Here is a 25,421-nt window from a genome sequence, read left to right on the forward strand (position 1 = left end):
CTAATAAATGAAGTAGATAGAATGGGGTAGATGGCGCTACCTATACTTGGGGAAATAATTCTCCCTGTTTACACAAAAAAAGTGTGCACCTCACACATTACAATGCTTACATAAACAAAAAGTGATAGTGCAATAGTGATAACCCCCTAAAATATATAAAGTGCAATCAATCAGATCAATTAATAATATATAAATAAGTGACCAGGAAAAAACTAATGATATGTATAAAACATGCAACCAATCAAATCAATTAATAATATAAGTGATCAAGAAAAAATATAAAAATTAATATATATGAAAATTAAAAAACAATGATGTATTAAATCATGAATAATTCCCAACTTGCATCAAAAAAAGATGGCGAAGTGTTCAAACGATCAAGTGACTCTTGTGCTCAATCAGATCAAGTGACTCGTATGCTCCCCCTTGTGGGTTCCCACTCACCAGCTCCTGGTACCCCTGCAAGGGTGGTAGGCATATATGGATAATCATGGGTGGTCGCCTTTGAAGGCCTTACCAGTGGTATGTTCTTGCAATCACTACACCTGATCAGGGCGTCCAACCCGGTCATCCGCTCAGCACATCACCCATCTCCGTATCCAGGAAATGATTCAGCAGCTCCTCAGGCCCCGGCTCTGATTCCGCTGTCAGAGTAGGGACACGCCATTTTGCTTGGTAGTTGGAACACACCCATCTCCTCCGTACAGCAGACTGGACATGCCTCCTTTATCAGGAAACCGAAAGCAGAGCAGACAGAGGGCGGGGGAGGGGGACGTGTCCGGGAAGGTGCTGGAGTTGGAAGACTTAGTCCTGAGGAGCTGCTGAATCATTTCCTGGATATGGTGATGGGTGATGTGCTGAGCGGATGACCGGGTTGGACGTCCTGATCAGGTGTAGGGGTTGCAAGAACATACCACTGGTAAAGCCATTAAAGGAGACCACCCATGATTATCCATACATGCCTACCGCCCCTGCAGGGGTACCAGGAGCTGGGGAGTCAGGATCCACAAGGGGGAGCATATGAGTCTCTTGATCTGATTGAGCACAAGAGTCACTTGATCGTTTGAACACTTCGCCATTTTGGAGCTTCACCGTTTTTTACTAACACTGCTTTTTGGGACGTTTTATCACTTGGACTTGTTTGTGATACATCCTTTCTATACACGTTTTTCATATTTTTTCATATTTTTTGATGAAAGTTGGGAATTATTCATGATTTAGTACACCATTGTTTTTTCATTTATATATATATATATATATATATATATATATATATATATATATATATATATATATATATATATATATATATATATATATATTTTTATATTTTTTATTTTTTCTTGATCACTTATATTATTAATTGATTTGATTGGTTGCATTTTTTATACATATCATTAGTTTTTTCCTGGTCACTTATTTATATATTATTAATTGATCTGATTGATTGCACTTTATATATTTTAGGGGGTTATCACTATTGCACTATCACTTTTTGTTTATGTAAGCATTGTAATGTGTGAGGTGCACACTTTTTTTGTGTAAACGGGGAGAATTACTCCCCCAAGTATAGGTAGCGCCATCTACCCCATTCTATCTACTTCATTAAATTATAGCAAGCTGCCAGTATTGGAGCCTTCATGTGCTTTAGCTGATTAAAAATTGGAGATTTCCTCCTCCTGCTTTGAACCAAAGGGATATGTAGGTAGCTATCTCATTCCTTCTTATAATACTAGTTACAAAGGCTTCTGTACTTTGAGTCTCTGACCTTCAGTGCTGTGATAGTTTCACTGAGGATAACTCATACAACACTGTACCAGTTTAAAGCGGAGTTCCAGTCCCCCAAACACTTTATTTTTTATTTTTTGACTGCTCTGTGTTTCTCCAAACATGTACATGAACATTTACAACATGTCATATGTGTTGCACTTTTACTTTCTTTAAAAAAAAAAAAGTTTATTACTTACAGATCTCGGAAGCAGACAGGTTTCATGTTGTGGGCATCTGAATCCCTCCTGTCTTCATTCCATTCTATTTCCATGCAGCTGGCTACCCAGCATGCACCTCCCAATCTCGTGCATGCGCAGTAATGACTCTGCGCGGCTCTCCTTCTTTCCTGTCTGCAAATAACGCTAGATTTCGTCAGTAAGCGATTCACAAGGACTCCTGGGTTACGTGATACTGCTATCCCAGGAACCCCTTGCAAATCGCCTAGGCGGGGACTGCCAGAAGTGCAGGATAAAGAAGAAAATAAAAGGGATTTCCATTTAGCAAAACATAAATAAAATTGCATTGAAAAAAGGATGAGCTAAGGGGATACCACTGAGAGAGAGTGCATAAAATGGGTGGAACTCCGCTTTAATGCGGTATTATTTTTTTGAGATAGGTAGAGCTGGTGGTATTTTATAATGACGGGTCTTTAATTTGTACTATATAACGGAAACAAAAAATGGGGAAAAACATGCTTCTTACTTTCTGTGTATATATTACAGTACTAGGATAGTACAAGCGCAACCAAAGGTGATCACGTTTTTGCTACTTTTTTTTTTGGAAATGAGAAGACATGCTGGTATTGAGAGGGATTAAAACATGGAGCTTGGTAATGGTGCACTAGAATACAGGTCGTACACAGAAGGAGGTGAAGGGGTTAACTTACAGGTCGCCCACAGCAATATGATGGAGATGATGAGGTCAGTGTGCAGAATAGGGGACATGAAGGGTTAATATACATGTAGCGTAGAGACAGCATGGAAATGAGACAAGAGGGTAAAAAGGTAAAGCTGATCATTTATGGTCCAGTTTTTTTTTTTTATTTCTTCAACCGGCTGGCTGAACAAAAGAAACACTGGAAATATTCCCCAATCCACACATTCAAGTTACATGTGGGAATCCTCGCTACCGCACTAATGTATTCTGACATTGGGGAGGCTGTCCCGCTGTCAGAATACACAGGTCAGCACTGCAGCCGCTGATCAAGTGTCTTTTTTATTCGACAGGGCTGTTGAACAGCAGTCAGCCAGTAGATCGACTTCTGTTCATCTGCACTGGGCACAAATGGATCGAAATTTGGCTGGTCCCTGCTGAAATAGGCAAATTATGATCCATCTATGGCCACCTTTACAAAAAGATCCCACAATCTGATAAAACTGCTCACCGTTTATCAACTACTACTACTGCTGCTAACCCTTTCATTCTACATTCAATGAGGTACAGGTAAGTGAAATTCCTGTGCTACAAAGCATATCAAAAATCGAAAAAAAAAAACGATCACCTAAAGAATCCACACCTGTCCCCCTACCACTTGAGTGGCTCAAACGTGCAAAAAGCAAAAATTATGTGTGTGGCACTATGGGCATACTATAATACACCTCCCTCTTTCTAAAAACTAGCTTGAAAAAATAAATACATTAGATATCAGATAAGAATACCAAACACATCCAAAAAAATTAAGTAAATGCCGGAAAAATTTTTAAGTGTACTACAATACATCCCCCCCTCCTCCTGAAGAAACGTTATCTGTAAGGTGAACTTACACTGGACTCCCTCCTCGCCCCCTGGTCCCGCTGACCTGGACCACGGCAATCTCCCGAGTCTCGACCAAGGTCCCTTTGTTGGGACTACACGCAATATATTAAAAAGGTGCAGAAAAGTTGTTACCATAGCCGTACTACAATACACCTTCCTCTTACATTGCACCAAATCATAAACAAAATATCACATCACCCATGGTGTACAACCTATGTAAGAAAAATCATTGTCAGTGTACTGAAATACACTTTTAAATAACTGTCTCTAAAATAAAAGTTCCAAAGGCAAAAGCAGCCTTTGTGCAATTTAAACAGCACTTTATCACTGTATAGGGAATAAATTGCACAAACACTGCTTTTGCCTTTGGAACTTTTATTTTAGAGGCACTGTCCTGTCTTCCATTAGTTCCTATGGGTGTAAAAGGAACACATAAGGCTTTGGGGTCATTTTTTTATTTTTTTTTTTTGTTCTTAAAGGTTAAGTTCACCTTTACAGAAAAATCTGCAAAAATCCCTCCCGGTCCCGCTGAACTGGACCGTGGCAATCTCCCGTTCAAAGCCCCCGTATATCCGCTTCAGGAGTCCGGGGCTTAGAAATCCCCTCAGCTGAATGTCCAAAACGTACCTTGCCAGGAGGGACGTTTCGGAGGATTCTAATTGGTCAGCCCCGTCACATGGGCGCCGCCGACCAATCAGCAGCCCGTCCTGTCAGCTATGGAGAAGACGCGTGGATGCCAAGGCGATTTCGAAGCCCTGGACCCCTGATGCAGATCTACCAGGACTTGGAACGAGAGTTCGCCATGGTCAGTGGGACCGGGGAGGGGGCCTGTGTAAGTTCACCTTACAGATTTATTTCAGTAAAGGTGAACTTACACTTTAAGTTAATATAAATGACTGAGTACTGAATCCAGAGAACTTGAGCAATTGAAGCAAGATAACTAGTATTTGCAGTAGGTCAGCTGCAGCAGTCTACTTATTTCTCACACAAAAGAATATATATTTTTTTAATACCTATATCAGGCTGGACTTCTCCTAGAAATCAGATAGCTAATACACTTAAAGCTGTAGTAAATTGAAACTAAAAAGAAGAAGATAAAAAAGGTTTCCCTGAAAAATGTGCATACTAGCACATTATGTGAAACTTACCTTAGAAAGAAGCCTTCCAGTGGTGTGCTGCCACCGCTCACAGCGCTTCCATCTTCACCCGGTCTTCCTCCTGGGTTCACGGGCTCTGGTCCTTTGACTGGCCAAGCTGCGATGTCATCAATTCCATGCAGTGCACGCTGGAGTCACTGTTTATGGCACGGGTATGTCGTTCCTTCAGAGCGCATGCGCTGGTGACATCAGCGGCGGCTGCACAAGTAAATCTCTCCTAAATGGTGCAAGTTTAGGAGATATTTACAGTACCTATAGGTAAGCCTTATTATAGGCAAAACATAAATATATGGCCTGTACTACCACTTGAGGCTCGGTTCACAAATAAGATGGCCACGGATCACACAGGCACGTTTCAGGGACTAATCTTTGCCTGAATTTGGTCCTGAAACGGAACCAAAGACACACAGCGTTTCTGTGCGAGCCACCCTGGAGATGTGAATCGGCTCCTTAGAGAGCCAGTCACAATCTCCTAACAGTATAGTATAGTATAGTGGAGAAAAAACAGGAAGAAAAAGCATCTGGAATGCGTCTGGAAACTTTTCAAAAACGCATTTAAAACGCGCATGCAAAAACGCATCCAAAACGGAACTGTAGTGTGCGTTTTTTTTGGGGTGTGAACCAGCCCTTCAACTTTTTCAACGGCTGCAACAATTTTAAGATTTTACAAAATATATGCCTAATATCTATTTCAAATGCTATAGAATTAACTTACAAGGGCACAGTATACTGCTCCTTGATGTTGTAGTTTTTGTTTCTACCTGAATAAAATGGTCCAACAAGTGCTGGCTGCAATATTTATGTTAAGGATGGCTCCTTCAGAACCTTATAAAGCCAGACTTGCATGCTTGCACCCAACCGGCTGTGTGCTTCAATGCAGACACACAGCCCCACAGCAAGCCACTCCTTTCCTCTAAGCTGGTGCCTGCACTGTTCCTTTGTCTCCTGATATTCAGTACACGCACTTCCCAACAGGAAGTTTAGGGAAGCTGCACTAGGAACCTGGACCTGGCAGCAGTGTATAGTGAATAAAGTAAGCGTTTGTGCCCCAGTACACAATAAATGATGTGCTGGCAAATGTTTGATAGGGTGAATAGAATCTATTCTTGAAAAAAAGCTTGAGCATTTAATACTACTCCCACAAACAATACGTTTTTCTTATCTACAAATATGACACATCGAACCCAAACTAAGCACACCAGCTGACAGTTAAGCCCCCACATCAGTGTGGACCTCATTGACTACGCAAAATCCTCTGATAAAGTCCGACTCTGGGGACGTATCTAATAAAGTGGAGCTTTCCCTCACGATGTCATCACATCTGTTCAGGTCTGCTCTATGTGGATTGCTAATAGCCAGAATATGAATAGAGTGGTACCTGTCAGGCAGTTATTGATGTTGTAGTTTAACCTGTTTTTAAGAAAATTCATCTATTGTAATGTGAGTGTGTTCACTGCTTGCTTTTAATGAAAATTGAGTGACTAGGACAGAGCTCGACAAAGCCCAGGCGCCAGGTCGCCACGGCGACCAGAAATCAGGTCCTGGCCCCCAGGCTCCTGCCAGCCCACCCACCTCTTGTAGTGGCACCAGGCACGAGCAACTCCTCAGGCAGCCGCCCACTGAGCTCCTTGCCTTCTCTCCAATGGCTGCGTATCACATGCCTATCTTGTGTGGTGGAGCAATGATTGGGCAGCCTGTCAGCCTCTCGCCTCTCCATTGGCCGAAGCTTCCCATCCCCTGTTGACCCTCCCCCAATTGGGAGGCGAGCTGGGGACAGCAGCTTCTCCGATTGGTTGGCCAGGAAGTTGGCGAGGAGGTCGCGTGGAGGAGCTGACAGTGAGCCCCGGCTCTGCGCGATGGCTGAGAGTGACCTGGCTGAGCCCTACAGAGAGTCCAGCCCGAGGTGGGGCCCAGGAACCCTACCAACAGGAACAGAGGAGGGGGGACACTGTGTGAGAGGACTGTATGAGGAGGGGGGACCACTGTGTAAGAGGAATGTATGAGGAGAGGGAGTGGGGACACTGTGTGACAGGAATGTATGATTCTGATCTCATTGTCCCAGCAATAGGTATTCCCTGCCTGATGCGTTATGCAGTTTTAGGACAGGCTGCATAGAGACCCCCCCCATCAGAGTTCCTTAGAGACCAAACCCCCCCCATTAAATCAGATTCCCCTTTTAGAGATCAACGGTTGGCTATCTCTGTCGCCGAAAATAAAGCCTTATCAGTCAAAACAAACCTGGCTTCTAAATTCAAAATGGGGCAGATTTTCTAAAACTGGTGCACATAGAATCTGGTGCAGTTGTGCATGGTAGCACTCTCCAGCTTTGGTAAATAACCCCCTAGATGTCTTTTGTGATTTCTTGCTAAAGGGGCTCCTATAAAAGAGATACCCTAGGCAGTGATGGTGAACTTTGGCACCCCAGATGTTTTGTAACTAAATTTCCCATGATACTCAACTACTTTCCAGAGTACTTGAGCATCATGGAAAATGTAGTGCCAAAACATCTGGGGTGCCAAGGTTTGCCATCACTGCCATAGGGTGTTTGAAGGCTTGCTGACATGCTGGTGGCCAGTAAGGTATGATCAATCCTGAGGCTGGAGGTAGGGTTTCCCCATTTAGGCTTATCTTGACCTCCTGCGATAAAGAGGTCTCTGGTCCGGCGAGCATATAAAAAGTTAGAACTTTTGGAGTTGGTGTTTTGGGAAAAGGCTATCTATCATCCAGGTATTGTTTAAACACCTGCACAGAAGCTGTTATTCACCAGAAGAAGTGTTAGACAAAAAATGTATCTATGGAGTGTAGGAATTGCACTAAATGCTTATGAAGTTTTCTTGTGTCACAAGTCGCATATATCCTTACTCACTTATAAGGGGTGCACATTATAATATTTGCTGATGTAATAGTGACTTTTTTGTTTTGTTTGTTGATGTATATAGAGGAAGACTAGTAAGAATATGTATTTAAAGCACCGCACATATGCTTATCTATATTAAAAATTTACTAAGGGGTTTATTTTCATCTGCCTTAACATGCTATTTAAAGAATGCCTAAGTCAAATTTGAAAATGTTTTTTTTCTAAAACCACTTTTTATACACTATCACCTGTGTATAGTATTTGGTATATGCAGTTTTAGCTTTACATTATTGATTTTTATTTTATTTTTGTCGTGCAGGTTTGACTACACCCATAAAAAGCAGTCAGGTGGTGCAGGCCAGTATGGTAAGGTCATTGGTTATATTGAGCCTCTTGATCCCGAAAATAACACAAAATTGGAATTTGAAGATGTAACAGTAGGAACAAATGTCCCCAAACAGTTTGTCCCAGCTGTGGAGAAAGTAAGTGCATTGTGATACAAGTATGTTTACCTAGTGTACAATGTGATTTCTTGGCATTACAGTATATATTATTACCTTAAAGTGATTGTAAGCAATCACCTTGTAAAACAACCCATTCATTTTTAAAGGAGATGTAAAGTCTCAAGGTTTTTCACCTTATTGCATTCTATGTATTAAGGTGAAAAACCTTCTGTGCTGCAGCTTCCCCCCAGAACCCCCTTTTTCTCACCTGAACCCGATCATTCCAGCAACGAGCTCCAGCCAGTGTCTCGGGTCCTCATTGGAAGTATAACATGTTTCTTATTTAAAAGAAACAAAAAAAAAACCTTTACAATCGCTTTAAAATAAAAGTGAAAGACAAAACATTTGTGTATAGATTTAAAAACATTATAAATACTTTTTTTTTAATAAATGATCACATTCCCTCTGTTACAGTATTAGCTGCATAAGAGCTGGTGGAGGAGACACAGCAGCCACTGATCTTCCCAGTGAGAGGCTGTGCAGGGGAGGTGTGCCAGGACTAGTCTGATCATTGGAGGAGAGCAGGCTGAGTTCCCAGCACAGCTAAAGAACTGACCACGGTGTGCTCTCCTGCTTAATGTGGTCAGTTTTTAAAAGGAAAGCAGAGGGACTGGCAGGTACACCAGGGATTTCACACAAAGAAAGCAATACAAAGGGAACAGGATACTTTCTAATACAAGTACATGTACATGCAGGCACATATCAGGAATATGAAATGTTGGGGTAAAAAACACTTTAAAGTGAATCTTTACCCTCTTCTTGGGTTATCTGTTCAAAAGTGCTTACAGTCCATTGATATAATAATGAAAGACACACTTATCAGGGAAGTTCAGGTAAACCTGTTATGAGAGAAATAAGAAGCCCTTATACCAATCTCCTTTTACTGCCTGTTAGAATGATCTGCGTTCTTTAATACTTTGAGACAATGACCCAGAACAAGTGTGAAAATGTGTATCTGCATACTTGTTCCAGTTCAGTGACTCATAGTATGGAAGCAAGAGGATAATCATGACAGCTGTCACATGCATTGCAGTGATCCTTCAGTGCTGCAAGGAGTGATAAGCCATAAAGTAAAATCTTGAAGGAGTTAAACAGGTCTACCAGTCATGCCTGTGTGTATCTCAGGGGAACAGAGAGATATCATGAACACTGACTGGTAAATAGATGCACCTTGACAGGCTTGCTTTTTTTTTTTTTTTTGACAACCAATGCTATCTGGGAATCGGGCACACTTGTATAACAATCTGTGTCTACTGTACACACCAGATATGGGTTCCAGCAGTAGATTTGTATCTTTTCAGTTATGCCTGCAATGACCCATTCTGCATGTTTACAGCTCGCTTTCACTATAGAGGTGAATGTGGATTGTATGCACGTGTCAATGCTTCTTTAACCACTTGCCGACCGCACTATGATGAATGACGGCTACAGTGCGGCTCGATAACTCTGGGAGGGAGTACATTGACGTCCTCCCATAATCGCGCACGTGGGAGTATCCGTGACCGCCGGGTCCAGAGGACCCGGCGCATCACGGATCACGGTAAATGGCCGCTGACAGCAGCCGTTTACCACGTGATCGCTCCGTCAAATGATGGAGCGATCACATGTAAACAAACCGGTGTCATGTCCGGTTCTTCTCTCCCCTCTCCATACAGTGTGAGAGGAGAGAACGGATGCAGCAGCGCTGTGGGCTGGATGTGTAGTGCCCACATCGCTGCTCAGTGACAACTGCAGCACTCATCCAGCCATCCATCCCTCTGTATTAGCCATCCACACTCAGCCATCCCGCCATCCACACTCAGCCATCCCGCCATCCACACTCATCCATACTCAGACATCCATGCTCAGCCATCCCTCTGTCATACTTATCCACCCATCCGTGCTCAGCCATCCATACTCGGCAATACTCAGCCATCCCATCCACCCCCAGCCATACTCAGCCGTACCCAGCCGTACCTAGCCATACTCAGCGATACCCAGCCATACTGAGCCGTACCCAGCCATGCTCAGCCATACCCAGCCATGCTCAGCCATACACAGCCATGCTCAGCCATACACAGCCATGCTCAGCCGTACCCAACCATGCTCAGCTGTACCCAGCCATGCTCAGCCGTACCCAGCCATACTGAGCCGTACTCGGCCGTACCCAGCCATGCTCAGCCATACTCGGCCGTACCCAGCCATGCTCAGCCATACCCAGCCGTGCTCAGCCATACTCGGCCATACTCGGCCGTACTCGGCCTCTGTATGTGGCCAGGCTGTGGAAAAGTCTCCCACATGTGGTATGGCATACTCAGAAGGAGTAGGAGAATCTATTTTGGGGTGTCATTTTTGGTATGTACTTGCTATGTGTTTAGAAATATTATATAAATGGACAACTTTGTGTTAAAAAATTGCGTTTTCATTTTCTTTCAACATTTTCCAAAAAATTGTAGAAAAAAATAACATGTTCAAAAGACTCATTATGCCTCATAGATTATACGTTGGGGTGTTTTCTTTCCAAAATGGGGTAATTTTTGGGGTGTTTCCATTGTCCTGGTGCTCCAGGGCCTTCAAAAGTACAAGAGGTAGTCTGGAAATCCGATGTGTAATTTATGCTCCAGAACGCCTGAAGGTGCTCCCTGCATGTTGGGCCTCTCTATGTGGCCAAGCTGCGTAAAAGTCTCACACATGTGGTATCGCCATACTCGGCAGGAATAACAGAATGTGTTTTTGGGTGTAATTTGTGGTATGCATATGCTGTGTGTGAGAAATAACCTTCTAATATGACAATTTTGTGAAAGAAAAAAAAAATCTTGATTTTGCAAAGAATTGTGGGAAAAAATGACAACTTCAAAAAACTCACCATGCCTCTTTCTAAACACCTTGGAATGTCTATGTTCCAAAAAGGGGTCATTTGGGAGGTATTTGTACTGTCCTGGCATTTCAGGGTCTCAAGAAATGAGATGGGCCGTCAGTACTTCAGGTGTGATCAATTTTCAGAGATTGGCACCATAGCTTGTGGACTCTATAACTTTCACGCAGACCAAATAATATACACCGATTTGGGTTATTTTTACCAAAGATATGTAGCAGTATAAATTTTGGCCAAAATTTATGAAGAAAAATTTTATAACGGAAACAAAGAAAAATACATTTTTTTTTTTACAGAATTTTCAGTCTTTTTTCTTTTATAGCGCAAAAAAAAAAAAAAAAAAAAAGCAGCGGTGATTAAATACCACCAAAAGAAGGCTCTATTTGTGGGGAAAAAAAGGACAAACATTTCATATAGGTACAGTGTTGCATGACTGAATAATTGTCATTCAAAATGTGAGAGCACCGAAAGCTGAAAATTGGTTTGGAAGGGGGTTGTACCTAGTGGTCAATTGTTTAAATGAAGAGCAGCACAATACATTACACTTGTGCATCTAAACACTAAGGCCCCTTTCACACGGGCGGACCATATGACCGTTTTTCATCCATTTGTTTTCGTATGAAAAACGGACATACATGTATCCCTATGGGATAGCGGATGAACATCCACTGACATCCGATGACATCAGTCTCCGCTATGCTCCGAAACTGGTGACGGAGGAAAACCCTATTTTTCCATCCGCCATCTGATCGGATGAAAACGGATAGACGGTCCATTTTCATCCGATTCACCCCATAGAGGAAGGCGGAGATCTGACCGGTCCGTTTCTGCACAGTGTGCAGAGACGGACTAGTCATCTGCCGCCTCAGCGGAGATCAGCGGAGCGATCCCCGCTGAGCAAGCAGGTGTCCAAAAATGGATCCTCCCGGGATCCGCATGTGTGAAAGGGGCCTTAGGAAAAATGTTTTAGAAGTTTCAGATCTTTGGCTTTAAAAAGGGCTAACAGAAAAAAGGAGCATGATTTATTCTGGGTTTTATTTTGAAAGTCTTGAAACAAACAGGTGGAAAAAAGGCCAGGAGACTGTGGTTGAGGCATAAGTACTGGGGGCCACTGGTCTGCCAAAACATTTTCTTTTTGTTTTTGCTGGAATAACAAAAAGACATTGCTTTTAGGAACAATTAGGGATAAAGCATTTGTTACCTTAACACTTCATATTCCTGATATGTGCCTGCTGTACCATGTACTTGTAGGAGAAGGTCTTCTGTTTTCTTTGTATTGCTTCCTTTATGTGAAATCCCTGGTGATCATGCCAGTCCCTCTGCTTTCCTATTAAAACTGCCCACACTAAGCAGAACACATCGTGATCAGTTCTCTAGCTATGCTGGGAACTCAACCTGCTCTCCTCCAATGATCAAACTTGTCTTGACACGCCCCCACTGCACAGCCATTCACTGGGAAGCTCAGTGTCCTGCTGCTACTCCTTCCTCAACAGAGGAATTTGATCACTTATAAAAAAAGGGAAAATATATTTATAATGTTTTTTTATATCTGTACAAAAATGTTTTGCCTTTCATTTTAAACTAAATGTTGTTTTACAAGGTGATCCTTTACAATCACTTTAGGTGCTGCAAAAACAAAAAGACAATCTTAACTCCATTTAGGAAGCAGACATGTTAACAATAATAGCAAATTTCTCGACTGTAAAATAGTTTGGTCCTGAAGGAGTTCTAAATCTTCAGATAGCAAGAGTTCAGTTAAGCTATATGATGTTTGTGAAACATAGGAAGCAGCCTAAAGGGATTCGGAAAAATGAAAGTAGTACCCCCAGGGGGAGCTTGCTGCACAATTTTCAATGGGATACACTTTTCTTTTTTCTTTTTTTCCTTTTTCTTTAGTCATTTGATAACATTACATAAAATCACCTAGTACTAATACCTGTGTGTATGTGTGTTAATGTTCACATCAGTGTTTGTCCCGGAAGGAACTACAGTTTAATGTACTTATCTCAGTCCTGTATGGACATTTATTACCAGTTTATGGATTGTGGGAGTAAACTGGAACATCTGCAGTAAATCCCACACAAACGCATGAAGAACATATAATGTCCTTGCAAATGGTGTATTGGGAATTCAGCCTTGTCACTGACTGCTTTTCAATTTAATACTTAGATTTTCACATTTGTAAATATTTTATCAGCATGTTCTTTATATTACGCTGGCAATTTGTTTGTTGCAGGGTTTTCGTGATGCTTGTGAAAAGGGTCCTCTGACTGGACACAGGATTTCTGGCTTACGATTTGTCCTGGAAGATGGTGCTAATCACATGGTGGATTCCAATGAATTCTCCTTCATGAGAGCAGCTGAAGGAGCCCTAAAACAAGGTAATGTTTGTTCCTATTGGCTATTTCTTCTCAGTCAACCTTATGACTGTCTACGAAATTTCTTATGCATCTTGGCTGTCCCTCTCAAAGGTGGCCAGTGGTATGTTGAATGCATAATGGCAACAAGGGGTAAAATGAGCACAAGGATGTAGACAAGATTACAAAGCCGCCAGATCATTTTCACAGCCCCAAAAAAGCAAGGCCCTGCCCAATGGCATATGCTGATTGGCAGTCTGAATGTTTGACAAAAAATGTAATCTGTGCTCTTGTTTGGTTCTGCATGCACAGCAACTGTGCGGTATCCAGTCATATCCAGCCATATTCAGCTTTGGTGATAGGAATATATTTATGAGTCGCAGACTTTCTCCTTAAAACAGTTTGCACAGCACTTTACTAAATAAAGGGAGGCAGTACAATTACAATATAATTCAATGCTAGAGGGTTCATCATATTTGATGCAAATATATATGCATATGGAATAATTTGGCTGTTTTTGGTATTAGCAAATGTTTATATTTCTTTTAAGCTGAAGCAATTATGTTCTTTTTTTAAAAAAAAACAAACAAAAAAAACAGTGGGCTGTTCTAAATATACATGGTACCAAATTTAGTAATGTTGACACCGGTTTTCTTTGCTTCAGTATTGCATCACTTCATTGAACCAAACATGCAGATTATTAAATTACATATATGTATGCCTTTCTTAATCGTACATCACAGGACACAGAACCATAGTAGTTACTATGTGGGTTATAGGCCACCTTTAGGTGATGGACACTGGCACACCCTAAGACAGAAAGTCCACTCCCTATATAACCCCTCCCACTACTAGGAGTACCTCAGTTTTTTCGCCAGTGCCTTAGGTGTTGGTCATGAGTAAAGATATGCTGTGCTGAGCTCCGCTGGAAGATTCCTTTGCTGGGGCAAGCTATGCAACCGAATCTATTCAAATTGTCTTTTGTAGGCCGAATTGAATGGTACCCTGGCCTCGCGTCCGAAGAAACAAGGTTTTGCCTGTAACGCTTCTCTTTTTAGAGAGCTGGACCCCGGGATCCAGTGATTTGGTTTTTTCAGCCATAAAGTTTTACTGGTGGGGTGCTTTACAGGTCCAGGAGTATGGGTTCCCTGAAGGTCCCCAGTTCCTGAAGGTTTGGAAACAGAGCCCACCGTGAGGGGTGAAGATTGGGTCTGTTGGTTTTTACCACAGAAAACCCTGCGGCGGGAAAGGTAAGTGGAGGTTTCTAAGGAATTTAAAAAAAAAAAAAATTCTTATGAAATGTTTCCTTTAAAAAAGTAAATGTCATGCCTAAGAGTCACCACTGGGGGCTGTATAGAGCACGTACCTTGTCATGCTTTCCTCAGAGATCATGCTGTGCAGTAGAAACAGCAGGCTTCCCTTCGGAGAGCAGCTCAGACCTCCGGTAAGATTGGGGGGAATTTTTCTTCCACTAGATCATCCCCCACCTGGAACAAGCTTCCCCTCTTCTTAGAAAGGGGGAAGCCAAAAACGATCGGCGATGCCGCTCCATTTCCTTCACCGCCTCTGCAGGGCGGCCTGTCTGAGGTCTCCTCCTTGCCACCCACTCCCCACACAAACGCTGATCCCGTCGGATCGGAGGCTTGCGCTGGAAAACCCTCTTTTGAAAAAAGAGGGGGGCGCAATGTGACGAAAGGGGGCAGGGCTTAGCACGGCGTTAGCGTGCAGCAACGCCCAGTGCGGAAGTATGTTTAAAAGCTCCTTTTTTGCTGGCTGCAGATGTCGGAGGGACACAAGAGCAAAGAGGGGCATGTAAGAGGTTGGTGACACAGGCATTCCCATTGACACATTTACTTATGGCATCAGGCTGAGCGTTAATAGCAGCGGCAGTGGCTGGACTATTACTCAAGCAGTGGATGCGATTCTTCTGGTAGTACCTCTGCATTTGTGCATCGGGCTATGATCAGAAGGGGGCTAGAAACACCCCAAAAAAGGGCTCAAAAGGGACTCCTTCAGCCTCAAAAAATTCTAGAACCCCTGAGAGCTTTGAGATGGCTGGTCAGGGTTGGCCATCTGGGACGTCAGGTGTTGCAACTGTTTCCAACACTGCAGCCCCTGTCTGTTACTGAAGAGTTTTTTCCTCAACCAAATTGGGGTTAGAGCAGAGAATAACAGCTTTAATCCCATCCCAGAATGGGACTAAGCGCGATAGGTCCCCTTCTTTTACCCAGGACCCTCAAACGGTGGAACCAGGGGCGGGAGATGATGAATTTATCTCAGGGGACCAGGAACAGGCTGATGACTCCTCTTCTGAGAGGTCAAATGCGGAAAGATTTTTGGTACAATCTCCTACTGAATTGGTCCGCCCCACATTCATGCTACCTTTAACTGAGTCGATTGATAAGCCTACTTCTTGTTTTGGTTCGCTAAAGCCTCCCTAAGCTGTTTATGCTTTTCCTATCCATTCATTGCTGGGAAACCTTATGTATTCTGAGTGGGATCACCCAGATAAGCAGTTTTTCCCTCCTAAAAAGTTTTCAACACTTTATCCTATGGGGGAAAAATGTAATAAAAGACGGGAAATCCCAACAATTGACGCTGCTATATCTTTATTGAATAAAAGTTTAACTTGTCCTGTTGACAATGCTCAAATGCTTAAGGATCCAACGGATAAGAAGTTGGAACTCCTGTTAAACGCTTTTTCTCTGGCAGGTTCAGTAACTCAGCCTGCCCTGGCAGCAATTGATGTATGTCAATTATTGAGAGACCAGTTTAAACAGGTGCTCAAGATTATTCCTGATCAGCAGGCCCAGGAGTTGGTCGAGCTACCAGAGGCATTATGTTTTGCAATAGACGCTGTGAGAGATTCTATTCTCCAGGCCTCACATCTTACACTTGGGCTGGTGCATATGCGTAGAATATTATGGTTGAAAAATTGGCCAGCCGAAGCGCCATGCAAAAAGCTCCTGGCTAGCTTTCCCTTTCGCCGTGAACGGCTGTTTGGGGATGATCCTGGATAAATACATCCAAAGAGTTTCTAATGGGAAGCGTTCCCTTTTGCCAGTTAGGAAAAGGAATAAGCATTTTTTATTTAAACAAGCTTCTTCTCCAGTGCCAGGGGCCTCCAGGCAGTCTCGATGGCCTCCACCGTCAAGTTCAAGAGGTAAACCTCAGTCAACCCCAGGGACAAAAGAGGTCCTGGGGAAGGAAGCCTACAAAATAAAATAGTAAGGCCTCCTTATAAAGGGATGCCCCCGCTCGCTTGAGTGGGTTGAAGACTTCTGCAGTTCCCAAGGATCTCGCAGGAAGAGTGTCGAGACAAATGGGTGACCTCCTCCAATAATTTTAGGGTACAAACTAGAGTTCCGAGAGTCCCCATCTCCTCATTTTTTCAGATCAAACGTCCCAAGGGATCCGGGGAAAAAGAAGTCTCTCTTTCAAGCATTGAACCATCTTTTGTCTCAAAAGGTGATATCGGTGGTCCCCATGGAAGAGCAGGGATTGGGATTTTATTCAAAACCCATTCTAGATCTCAAAGATCTAAATTGGTTTCTGAATATCCGCTCTTTTTGCATGGAGTCAATTCGATCAGTAGTCTCCATTCTACAAGGTGAAGAACTTCTAGCGTCAATCGACATCAAGGATGCTTACCTCCAGGTACCTATTTTTCCCGCTCACCAGAAATATCTATGCTTCCAGATAGTAAATCTTCATTTTCAGTTTGTAGCTACTGCACCTCAAGTGTTTACAAAGATCCTGGCTCCTCATCTAGCCAGGTTAAGGGCTCAAGGTATAACTTAGTTTAGCTTACTTAGACAATCTGCTCTTGATAGACCAGTCGGTAGCCCTCTTAGACCAGCGTTTGGTCACCACACTCAGCTACCTGGATTACCTAGGTTGGATTCTCAACCTAGAAAAATCTTCCTTAAAACCATCAAGGAGATTGGAATACTTGGAACTGATCATGGATACAGCTCAGAAGAGGGTGTTCTTGCCCCAGACAAAGATCAGTGCCATAACGGAACTGATTCAGGTGGTCAAAGCAAAGAAGAATCCTTCTATTCGACTTTGCATGAGATTTTTGGGAAAGATGGTGGCTTCATTCGAGGCCGTTCCTTATGCTCAGTTTCATTCGAGACTACTGCAAAACAGTATCCTATCGGCTTGGAACAAGATTTCCCAATGCGTTTATCTCCAAAGGTGCGCCAAAGCCTCAGTTGGTGGTTGATAGCCAAGAATCTGCAGAAAGGAAAATCCTTCCTGCCAGTTACCTGGAAAGTGGTAACAGATGCCAGCCTTTTGGGTAAGGGGAGCAGTCCTGGAAGAAGCGACTGTCCAAGGGAAATGGTCCAGGGAAATGACACTGCCCATCAATATTCTAGAGATTCGGGCAGCACGCCTGGCCCTGAAGGCCTGGACGCTCAGGCTACAAAATTATCCTGTCAGGATCCAATCTGACAGTGCCACAGCAGTGGCCTATATTAATCACCAAGGGGCACGAGAAGAGGTGAATCATATCCTAACTTGGGCAGAAGACAACATACCTTGCCTATCAGCAGTCTTCATTCCAGGAATAGAGAATTGGCAGGCGGACTACTTGAGTCGCCAGCAGTTGTTCCCGGGGGAGTGGTCTCTTCACCCCGACATCTTTCTGACAATATGTCAAAAATGGGGAATTCCGGACGTGGATCTGTTTGCATCCAGGTTCAACAAAAAGATCGACAACTTTTTGTCAAGAACGAAGGATCCGCTGGCATGCGGAACAGATGCCTTGGTATTCCCGTGGAACCAGTTTTCACTAATTTATGCATTCCCTCCTGTTCTGCTTCCGCGACTTCTTCGCAGGATCAAGCAGGAAAGGAAGTCGGTGATTCTTGTGGCCCAGGAGATCTTGGTATACAGAGATCGTAAAGATGGAGATAGGAGTCCCATGGACCCTACCGCCACGTCCAGACCTCTCGCAAGGTCCGGTATTCTATCCTACCTTACAAACGCTAAATTTAACGGTTTGGCTATTGAGACCCACATTCTGAAGAAGCCTGGGCTGTCAGGTTCAGTGGTGTCTACCTTGGTTAATGCAAGGAAGGCGGCCTCCAGAGTCATATATTATAGAGTCTGGAAGGCATATGTCTCCTGGTGTGAATCCAGGGGTTGGCACCCCAGGAAATACGTCATAGGTGGAATCCTTGACTTTCTACAGATGGGGTTAGAAATGAAGCTAGCCTTGAGTACTACAAAGGCCAGGTTTTGGCCTTGTCGGTATTTTTTCAACGACCACTTGCTTAGCATTCTTTGGTTCGTAGCTTTATTCAGGGGGTAACGCGGCTTAATCCTCTGGTTAAAGCACCCCTGAACCCTTGGGACTTGAATTTAGTTCTGTCGGCATTACAAAAACAGCCTTTTGAGCCGATACGACAGATTCCCTTGGTCCTCCTGACAAGGAAACTAGTTTTTCTGGTAGCCATATCTTCTGCAAAAAGGGTATCAGAGTTGGCTGCTCTTTCTTGTAAAGAGCCATATTTAATTATTCACAAGGATAAGATTGTATTGCGTCCTCACCCTAATTTTCTACCGAAGGTAGTGTCAGGTTTTCTCCAAAACCAGGATATGTCCTGCCTTCATTTTTCCCAGAACCCTGTACTGCAGAAGAAAAATCGCTACATTCTCTTAATGTCGTGAGAGCTGTCAAAGTCTGTTTGAAAGCGACTGCTCAGATTCGGAAAACTGATGTTTTTTTTGTGTTGCCTGAAGGTCCTAAAAGAGCACCATCGAAATCTACTATTTCTAAATGGATTCGACAAGTAATTGTTCAAGCTTATGGTTTAAAGAGGAAAATTCCACCTTTTCAAATTAAAGCACACTCTACCAGGGCTGTTAGTGCTTCCTGGGCAGTGCATCAGCAAGGCTCCATGGCTCAAATCTGCAAGGCTGCAACTTGGTCTTCTGTCCATACATTTACCAGGTTCTATCAAGTAGATTTAAAAGGTCATGAGGATATCGCCTTTGGGCACAGTGTGCTGCAAGCAGCAGTATAAGCACTCTGATCGCATGGCGCCCTAATTTTGTTGTGTTTCCCTCCCTTCAGTTGGCATTGCTCTGGGACATCCCACATAGTAACTACTATGACTCTGTGTCCCGTGATGTACGATTAAGAAAATAGGATTTTTTTAACAGCTTACCTGTAAAATCCTTTTCTTTGAAGTACATCACGGGACACAGAGGGACCAATGTTTTTTGGCAAAATAGACAATGAATGTTTCTTGCGAAAAATGTTAGCCCCCAACAATTTTTTCAACAGGACTTTAGTTCAACTTTGTTGTTCCTTTTGGGATTTTTATGTGCTTCGAGGCCTCATTCACACTGGTGATTTTAGGTCTGGTAGCGAATGAGTCTGCGGGTTCTTGCGCCTGGAATCGCAGGTGGTTCCCGGACAGGTGTAGCTGATGAGCCTTTACAAAGAAATGAGAGTCTGATAGGAGCCACATCTGTTCACTGATCTTTCCATGTATTCACAAATCCAGCGATTACCTGCAGCTAGGACAGATTGTATCCAGGACCATCCCTAACTGCAGGTAACCACTCAATGTGTGGATACATGGGAAGATCAGTGGACAGCTGCAGCTCCTGTCAGACTCTCATAGCTTGGTACAGGCAAACTGTGGCAGCTGTCAGGAAACACTTGTGATTCCAGTTGCAGGAATCTGCAAATTTTAGTTGCAGGAATATACTGTCGGACCTAAAATCACCAGTGTGAGTGAGACCTCATAAGTAGAAGACCTTGGTATTAAAGGTATTCTGATTACACATGAAGTTTACTGTAGTTTTTCATTTTTGATCCAAAATGTGTTATCTTTTTCTTTTTTGCCCCAGCTCTGGAGAATGCAACTGTGGTTATCCTGGAACCAATAATGTCTGTGGAAGTTGTAGCACCACATGAATTCCAGGGAGCAGTCATTGCAGGTCTTAACCGCAGGCATGGTGTGATTCTGGGTCAAGATGGATCAGATGACTACTGCACTATCTATGCTAATGTAAGTACACATGGGTTTATCTCCCAGCTTTTGAGCTAGAACTGTATTCATAACCAAACTTTTTTTTTTTCAGTTTTAAAATTCATGGAGAAGGGATATAACTTTTGACATGTTTATCGCTATTTGTGCTCCACTGGGGAGATTTATCCTCTAGAATTGTTCTAGCGACCACTGTCACTGGGGCAGAAAGTGATCTAAAATCCAAAATGTTACCGTTGACTCTATTTGTGGGTGATTGGAAATCTTCCTATGTGGACGCTTGTTCATATGACAACTATTTGAGGGGGGTTTCCCACTTTGGAGACTTTTCTTCTAATTTCCTTTTGCATCTACAGGACAGACAGTGAAGGGAAATCTCAATGGAACACAAAGCAATAAACTGACTAATCAGTCTCACTAGTTTGGTTCAGCCAGGCTTGTCATCTAGGGAGCCCTGCCAGATCGCTCCATGTGTGATCTCCATTTGGACTACCTTCAGATAAGCAACTCTTGTTGCTCCAGAATCTTGATCAGCTAATTACTGCAAAGTAAGGAGAAGAAGCACAATGATGAAGTCTGCACTGTGCTAATAACTCCTTAGGTCTGTTCAGTGTTTGATACCATTTTAGTTGCTCATCTGCATTTTTACAGACTGCATGGGGGGATTACATGAGGCTAATAAGACAGAATTAGGTACTTTCTTTTTCATACATCATGGGACACAGAGTTAGGCTAATATTCATTACCTGCTGGGTTATACTTTATCTCCAGGTGAATGGACACTGGTAGACCAAAGGTCTTTAGACAGCACTTTAGTTTTTTACCAGTGTCTGCAAGGTGGATGGTACGGTTGTTTGAGCTCTCTGAGCCCCAGGTCACTAGTCCCACAAAGGGTTCTTAAATGAATCAAGGGATTGACCAATCAGATCTATTTGACACAGGCTTTATATGCTTAGATAAATGGTACCCGAGCCTTGCAAAGAAGACTCAAGATCCTGCAAGGTTTTGCCTGTAATGTGGCCTCTGGGCGCGGGACCCTACGAAGTGGAATCCTGGACACCACAGCGCTAATAATAATAAAAGGTGCAGCGCTAACTCAATGGGTGACCATACAGAGAAATATATAATATATAATAAACCGGAAGCAAAAAGAAATGTCCAACAGTAAATGTCCCAAAAAGACTGACATAAATCCACCAGAGGTGTGATGATAACAGCAGACAATGATGTGTGATACTGGAACCCTTCACCATAGATCGAATGGCCTCTCACCTGGTCCTAAAGATAATCAGGCAATGATACAAGATCGGCAGACAAGGAGATCTACATGACAAGGGACTCCTCCGGATGATCAGATGGCAGGTGGGTATCATAAGCATGTAATCACAAAAGGGACAGACATAGTGCTCTCCGTAATCAAATGTTTATTGTAAAACGAATAAAATCAGACTTACATATCAGGCACTTCACAAGTGCCAGGAAACGAACATGGACACACAGTGTGTGAGCGGTGGAGCATGCGCAGTAGCAGCGGATGACGTCACGACGTCACGTTCTAGACGCGTTGCGTCCCAGTGGGCGGGGACTTCATCTGCTGAGGAAGTCCCCGCCCACTGGGACGCAACGCGTCTAGAACGTGACGTCGTGACGTCATCCGCTGCTACTGCGCATGCTCCACCGCTCACACACTGTGTGTCCATGTTCGTTTCCTGGCACTTGTGAAGTGCCTGATATGTAAGTCTGATTTTATTCGTTTTACAATAAACATTTGATTACGGAGAGCACTATGTCTGTCCCTTTTGTGATTACATGCTTATGATACCCACCTGCCATCTGATCATCCGGAGGAGTCCCTTGTCATGTAGATCTCCTTGTCTGCCGATCTTGTATCATTGCCTGATTATCTTTAGGACCAGGTGAGAGGCCATTCGATCTATGGTGAAGGGTTCCAGTATCACACATCATTGTCTGCTGTTATCATCACACCTCTGGTGGATTTATGTCAGTCTTTTTGGGACATTTACTGTTGGACATTTCTTTTTGCTTCCGGTTTATTATATATTATATATTTCTCTGTATGGTCACCCATTGAGTTAGCGCTGCACCTTTTATTATTATTTGTCTAGAGGGATTTGATCGTTTACCCTGGTGTTCAGCTGCTTCATTTTTTATTTACATTTTTATTTTGTGACATACGTGCGCTGATATACTTTTATATTTTTGCTAATTTACCACAGCGCTAAGGCATTCCTACAGGGTGCTTTACAGGTCCAAGGGAGTGCACCCTAAACATGAAAAGGGTACCCAGTCTTTGAAGGTCCTTAAGTAACAGGAACCTGCCGTGATGGGTGAAGTTTGGGCTCTTCGTTTCTAAGCTGCCCTGCGCCTGGACGGGTAAGTGAAACCCCCTTATTTACTTATTGTGGGGTTTCCCAGTGATTGTAACAATCAGTCAAGCTAGCTAGAGGCTGGACACCTGTGTGCGGTGACCATACGGGGGAGTTTTGGGCTAGCTGTGGGTGTTTGCAAAGTGTACCTTTTTTGCTTGTGTCTGGCTGTTTTTTACCTGTATGATGACGCCCGACGGTGCTCCATTTCGCCTTGGTTCGCTATTGGCGGACGTGCGTTCACAAGAGCGCCGCTGGGATCAGCAGTTTGTTTGGCGGCCATGGCGCACGTGGCTTTACCGCATATGCGCCGTGGCCTTTATCTGAGCGCATGAAGATTCACGTCATGAGCAAATACGGCCACGCCTGTTCACTGGGACCGCACGCAAGCGCAGAACGTTCCGTTGCACTGCCAGCTTATTTAGGCTGTGTATGCCAAGCATGCGGTGCTTCCAGAAGGCAGCCGTGGGACACAGAGCAGGCTCTGAACCAGGCACTTGCAGCGGTTCATTTCTCCTTACCCGGGTCACGTGAGTCACCAGGTGTTGGTTGGTAGGCTAAATGTGCTTAGCAGGATGAGCCTTATTAAAAGGTCTCCCTTCTGAGTTGTGTTAATACTACACCTAGGTACTCCCTTTTTTGTGGTTAGTAAATGTCTTCAAAAAAGAGGAGTGGGACTAACGATACAGGGAAGGGCACACCTATGTCATCAGTAGTTCCTGATGAACCTAGTCGTATTCCTAGTGTTGTATCCCCTGAAGGAGCAGAGGCCTCCGGGCAATCTGAGCCACTGTGCCCATCTGGGATTGTGCCTACAGTCAACACTGCTGCTTCACCCTTTATCATTAAGGATGAACTGTCCTCAGCCCTAGCCATGTTAGAGCACAGGATAGCTGGCATGATTGCCTCCATCTCGCAGGGTGGCAAGAAGCGTGACCGATCCCCCTCCCCGGAGCCTCCTAGTCTGGAGCAGGAATTGGTTAAGGATGGGGAAGAGCTTAAAGCTCAGGATTCTGTGGATGGCCTGGCGGACGAGTCTGCTTCCGAGCAATCTGGACAAGAAGATATACAGTTGGTGTCTGCCTCTCAATCACAGAGGCTTTTGATCCTGACTCTTAACGAAATGGTTAGTCTTGCCTTTTAGTTGCCTCTTGCAGAGGTTACTGAGCCTCCCTGGTCCTCTTTGGGATCCCTGAGGCCTCCTCAGGCCACACAGGCCTTCCCCTTACACCCTTTGTTAGAACAGGTGGTGTATGCTGATTGGGAACATCCTGACAGGATTTTTGTTCCACCTAAGAGGTTTTCCCTTTTATATCCCATGGATGAAAAGTTTGTTAAAAAGTGGAGCATGCCAGCCGTAGATGCGGCAGTCTCTTCCTTAAACAAGAGCTTGTCCGGTAGGTAACGCACAGGGCTTGAAAGACCCTGTTGACAAGAAATTGGAGTCATTATTAAAGGCTTCCTTTTCTTTTGCCAGTTCAGCCATTCAGTCAGCTGTTGCAGCAATTGGTATCTGCTAGTCCGTAAAGAATCAGGTCAGACGGCCTGACAGACCTAACCAGGAGGATGACCTGCCTAAAAATAAGTGTTTTGCTGTTGACGCCTTAAAGGGTTCAATACAGCAGGTTTCTCGTTTGTCTCTCCTGTCTGTACATATGCGCAGACTTTTGTGGCTTAAAGAACTGGTCAGCTGAGCTTCCTTGTAAAAAGTTATTGGCAGGTTTCCCCTTTCACGGGGAACGTTTTTTTGGTGATCATTTGGACAAATCTATCCAAAAGATTTCCGGAGGGAAGAGTTCTTTACTTCCTGTGAAGAAAAGCACCAGGCGTCCCTTGTTTAAAACCTCAGGGACTGCTTCCTCAAATGTCTCAGCGCCAAGGCAGTTCTGCCGCCAACAGGGCGCTAGGACCATGGGCAAGCTGCAAGGCCAGGGCCAGAAAAAGCCCTGGGTCCAAAATTCTTCTAAACCCAGCACCAAGCCCTCCTTTTGAGGGGACGCCCCCACTCCATCGGGTGGGGGGAAGGCTGCTGCACTTTGCGGACATTTGGAGAACAATAGTTCAGGACAAGTGGGTTTCCTCAACCATATCCCGCGGTTACAAGCTGGAGTTGCGGGGGGTTCCCCCCAGAGGTTTTTAAGATCCAGCGTCCCCTCAGATCCTCAAAGACTTATTGCTTCAGGTACTACATCATTTAGTCCATTGAGGAGTGATTGTAGAGGTTCCTGTACCCGAAAGGGGCACAGGGTTTTACCCAAACCTATTTACGGTTCAAAAACCAAACGGGGACACAAGGCCCATTTTGGACTGAAGATCCCTGAACCAGTATCTACTGATGCAGTCCTTTCGGATAGAGTCTGTCCGCTCAGTAGTAGCCTCACTCCAGATGGGAGACTTTCTAGCCTCCATCAAAATAAAGGACGCGTATTTACACGTACCTATCTTTCAGCCTCATCCGAGGTTCCTGCGATTTGCAGTAGAGGAGCATCATTTTTACTTTGTGGCTCTACCTTACGGGCTTGCTACAGCTCCCCGGGTGTTCACAAAGGTCCTAGCACCAGTACTGGGTCTTTTAAGGGCCCAAGGGATCCTGGTGCTCGGGTATCTGGACGACCTCCTGCTCAGAGATCACTCACTACAGGCTCTAAAACAGAGCATAACATGCACAGTGTGGTATTTGGAAAGCTTAGGCTGGATCATAAATACTGAAAAGTCAACCTTGAGACCAGCTCAAAGTCTAAAGTATTTAGGTCTGATCCTAGATACAGTCC

General features: G+C 43.9%; 1 protein-coding gene across 1 annotated transcript in view; it reads left to right on the plus strand.

The window, feature by feature from the left end:
- Positions 1-25,421, plus strand: part of GFM1 (G elongation factor mitochondrial 1) — a 78,467-nt gene that overhangs the window by 42,332 nt on the left and 10,714 nt on the right. The window contains exons 14-16 of the mRNA XM_073626098.1: positions 7,859-8,021; positions 13,133-13,277; positions 20,124-20,284. Of these exons, the coding sequence (XP_073482199.1) occupies positions 7,859-8,021; positions 13,133-13,277; positions 20,124-20,284 (469 nt within the window). The remainder of the gene's footprint in view (positions 1-7,858; positions 8,022-13,132; positions 13,278-20,123; positions 20,285-25,421) is intronic.

The sequence above is a fragment of the Aquarana catesbeiana genome, linkage group LG04 (assembly GCF_042186555.1).
Source record: "Aquarana catesbeiana isolate 2022-GZ linkage group LG04, ASM4218655v1, whole genome shotgun sequence".
Classification (NCBI taxonomy): Eukaryota; Metazoa; Chordata; class Amphibia; order Anura; family Ranidae; genus Aquarana; species Aquarana catesbeiana.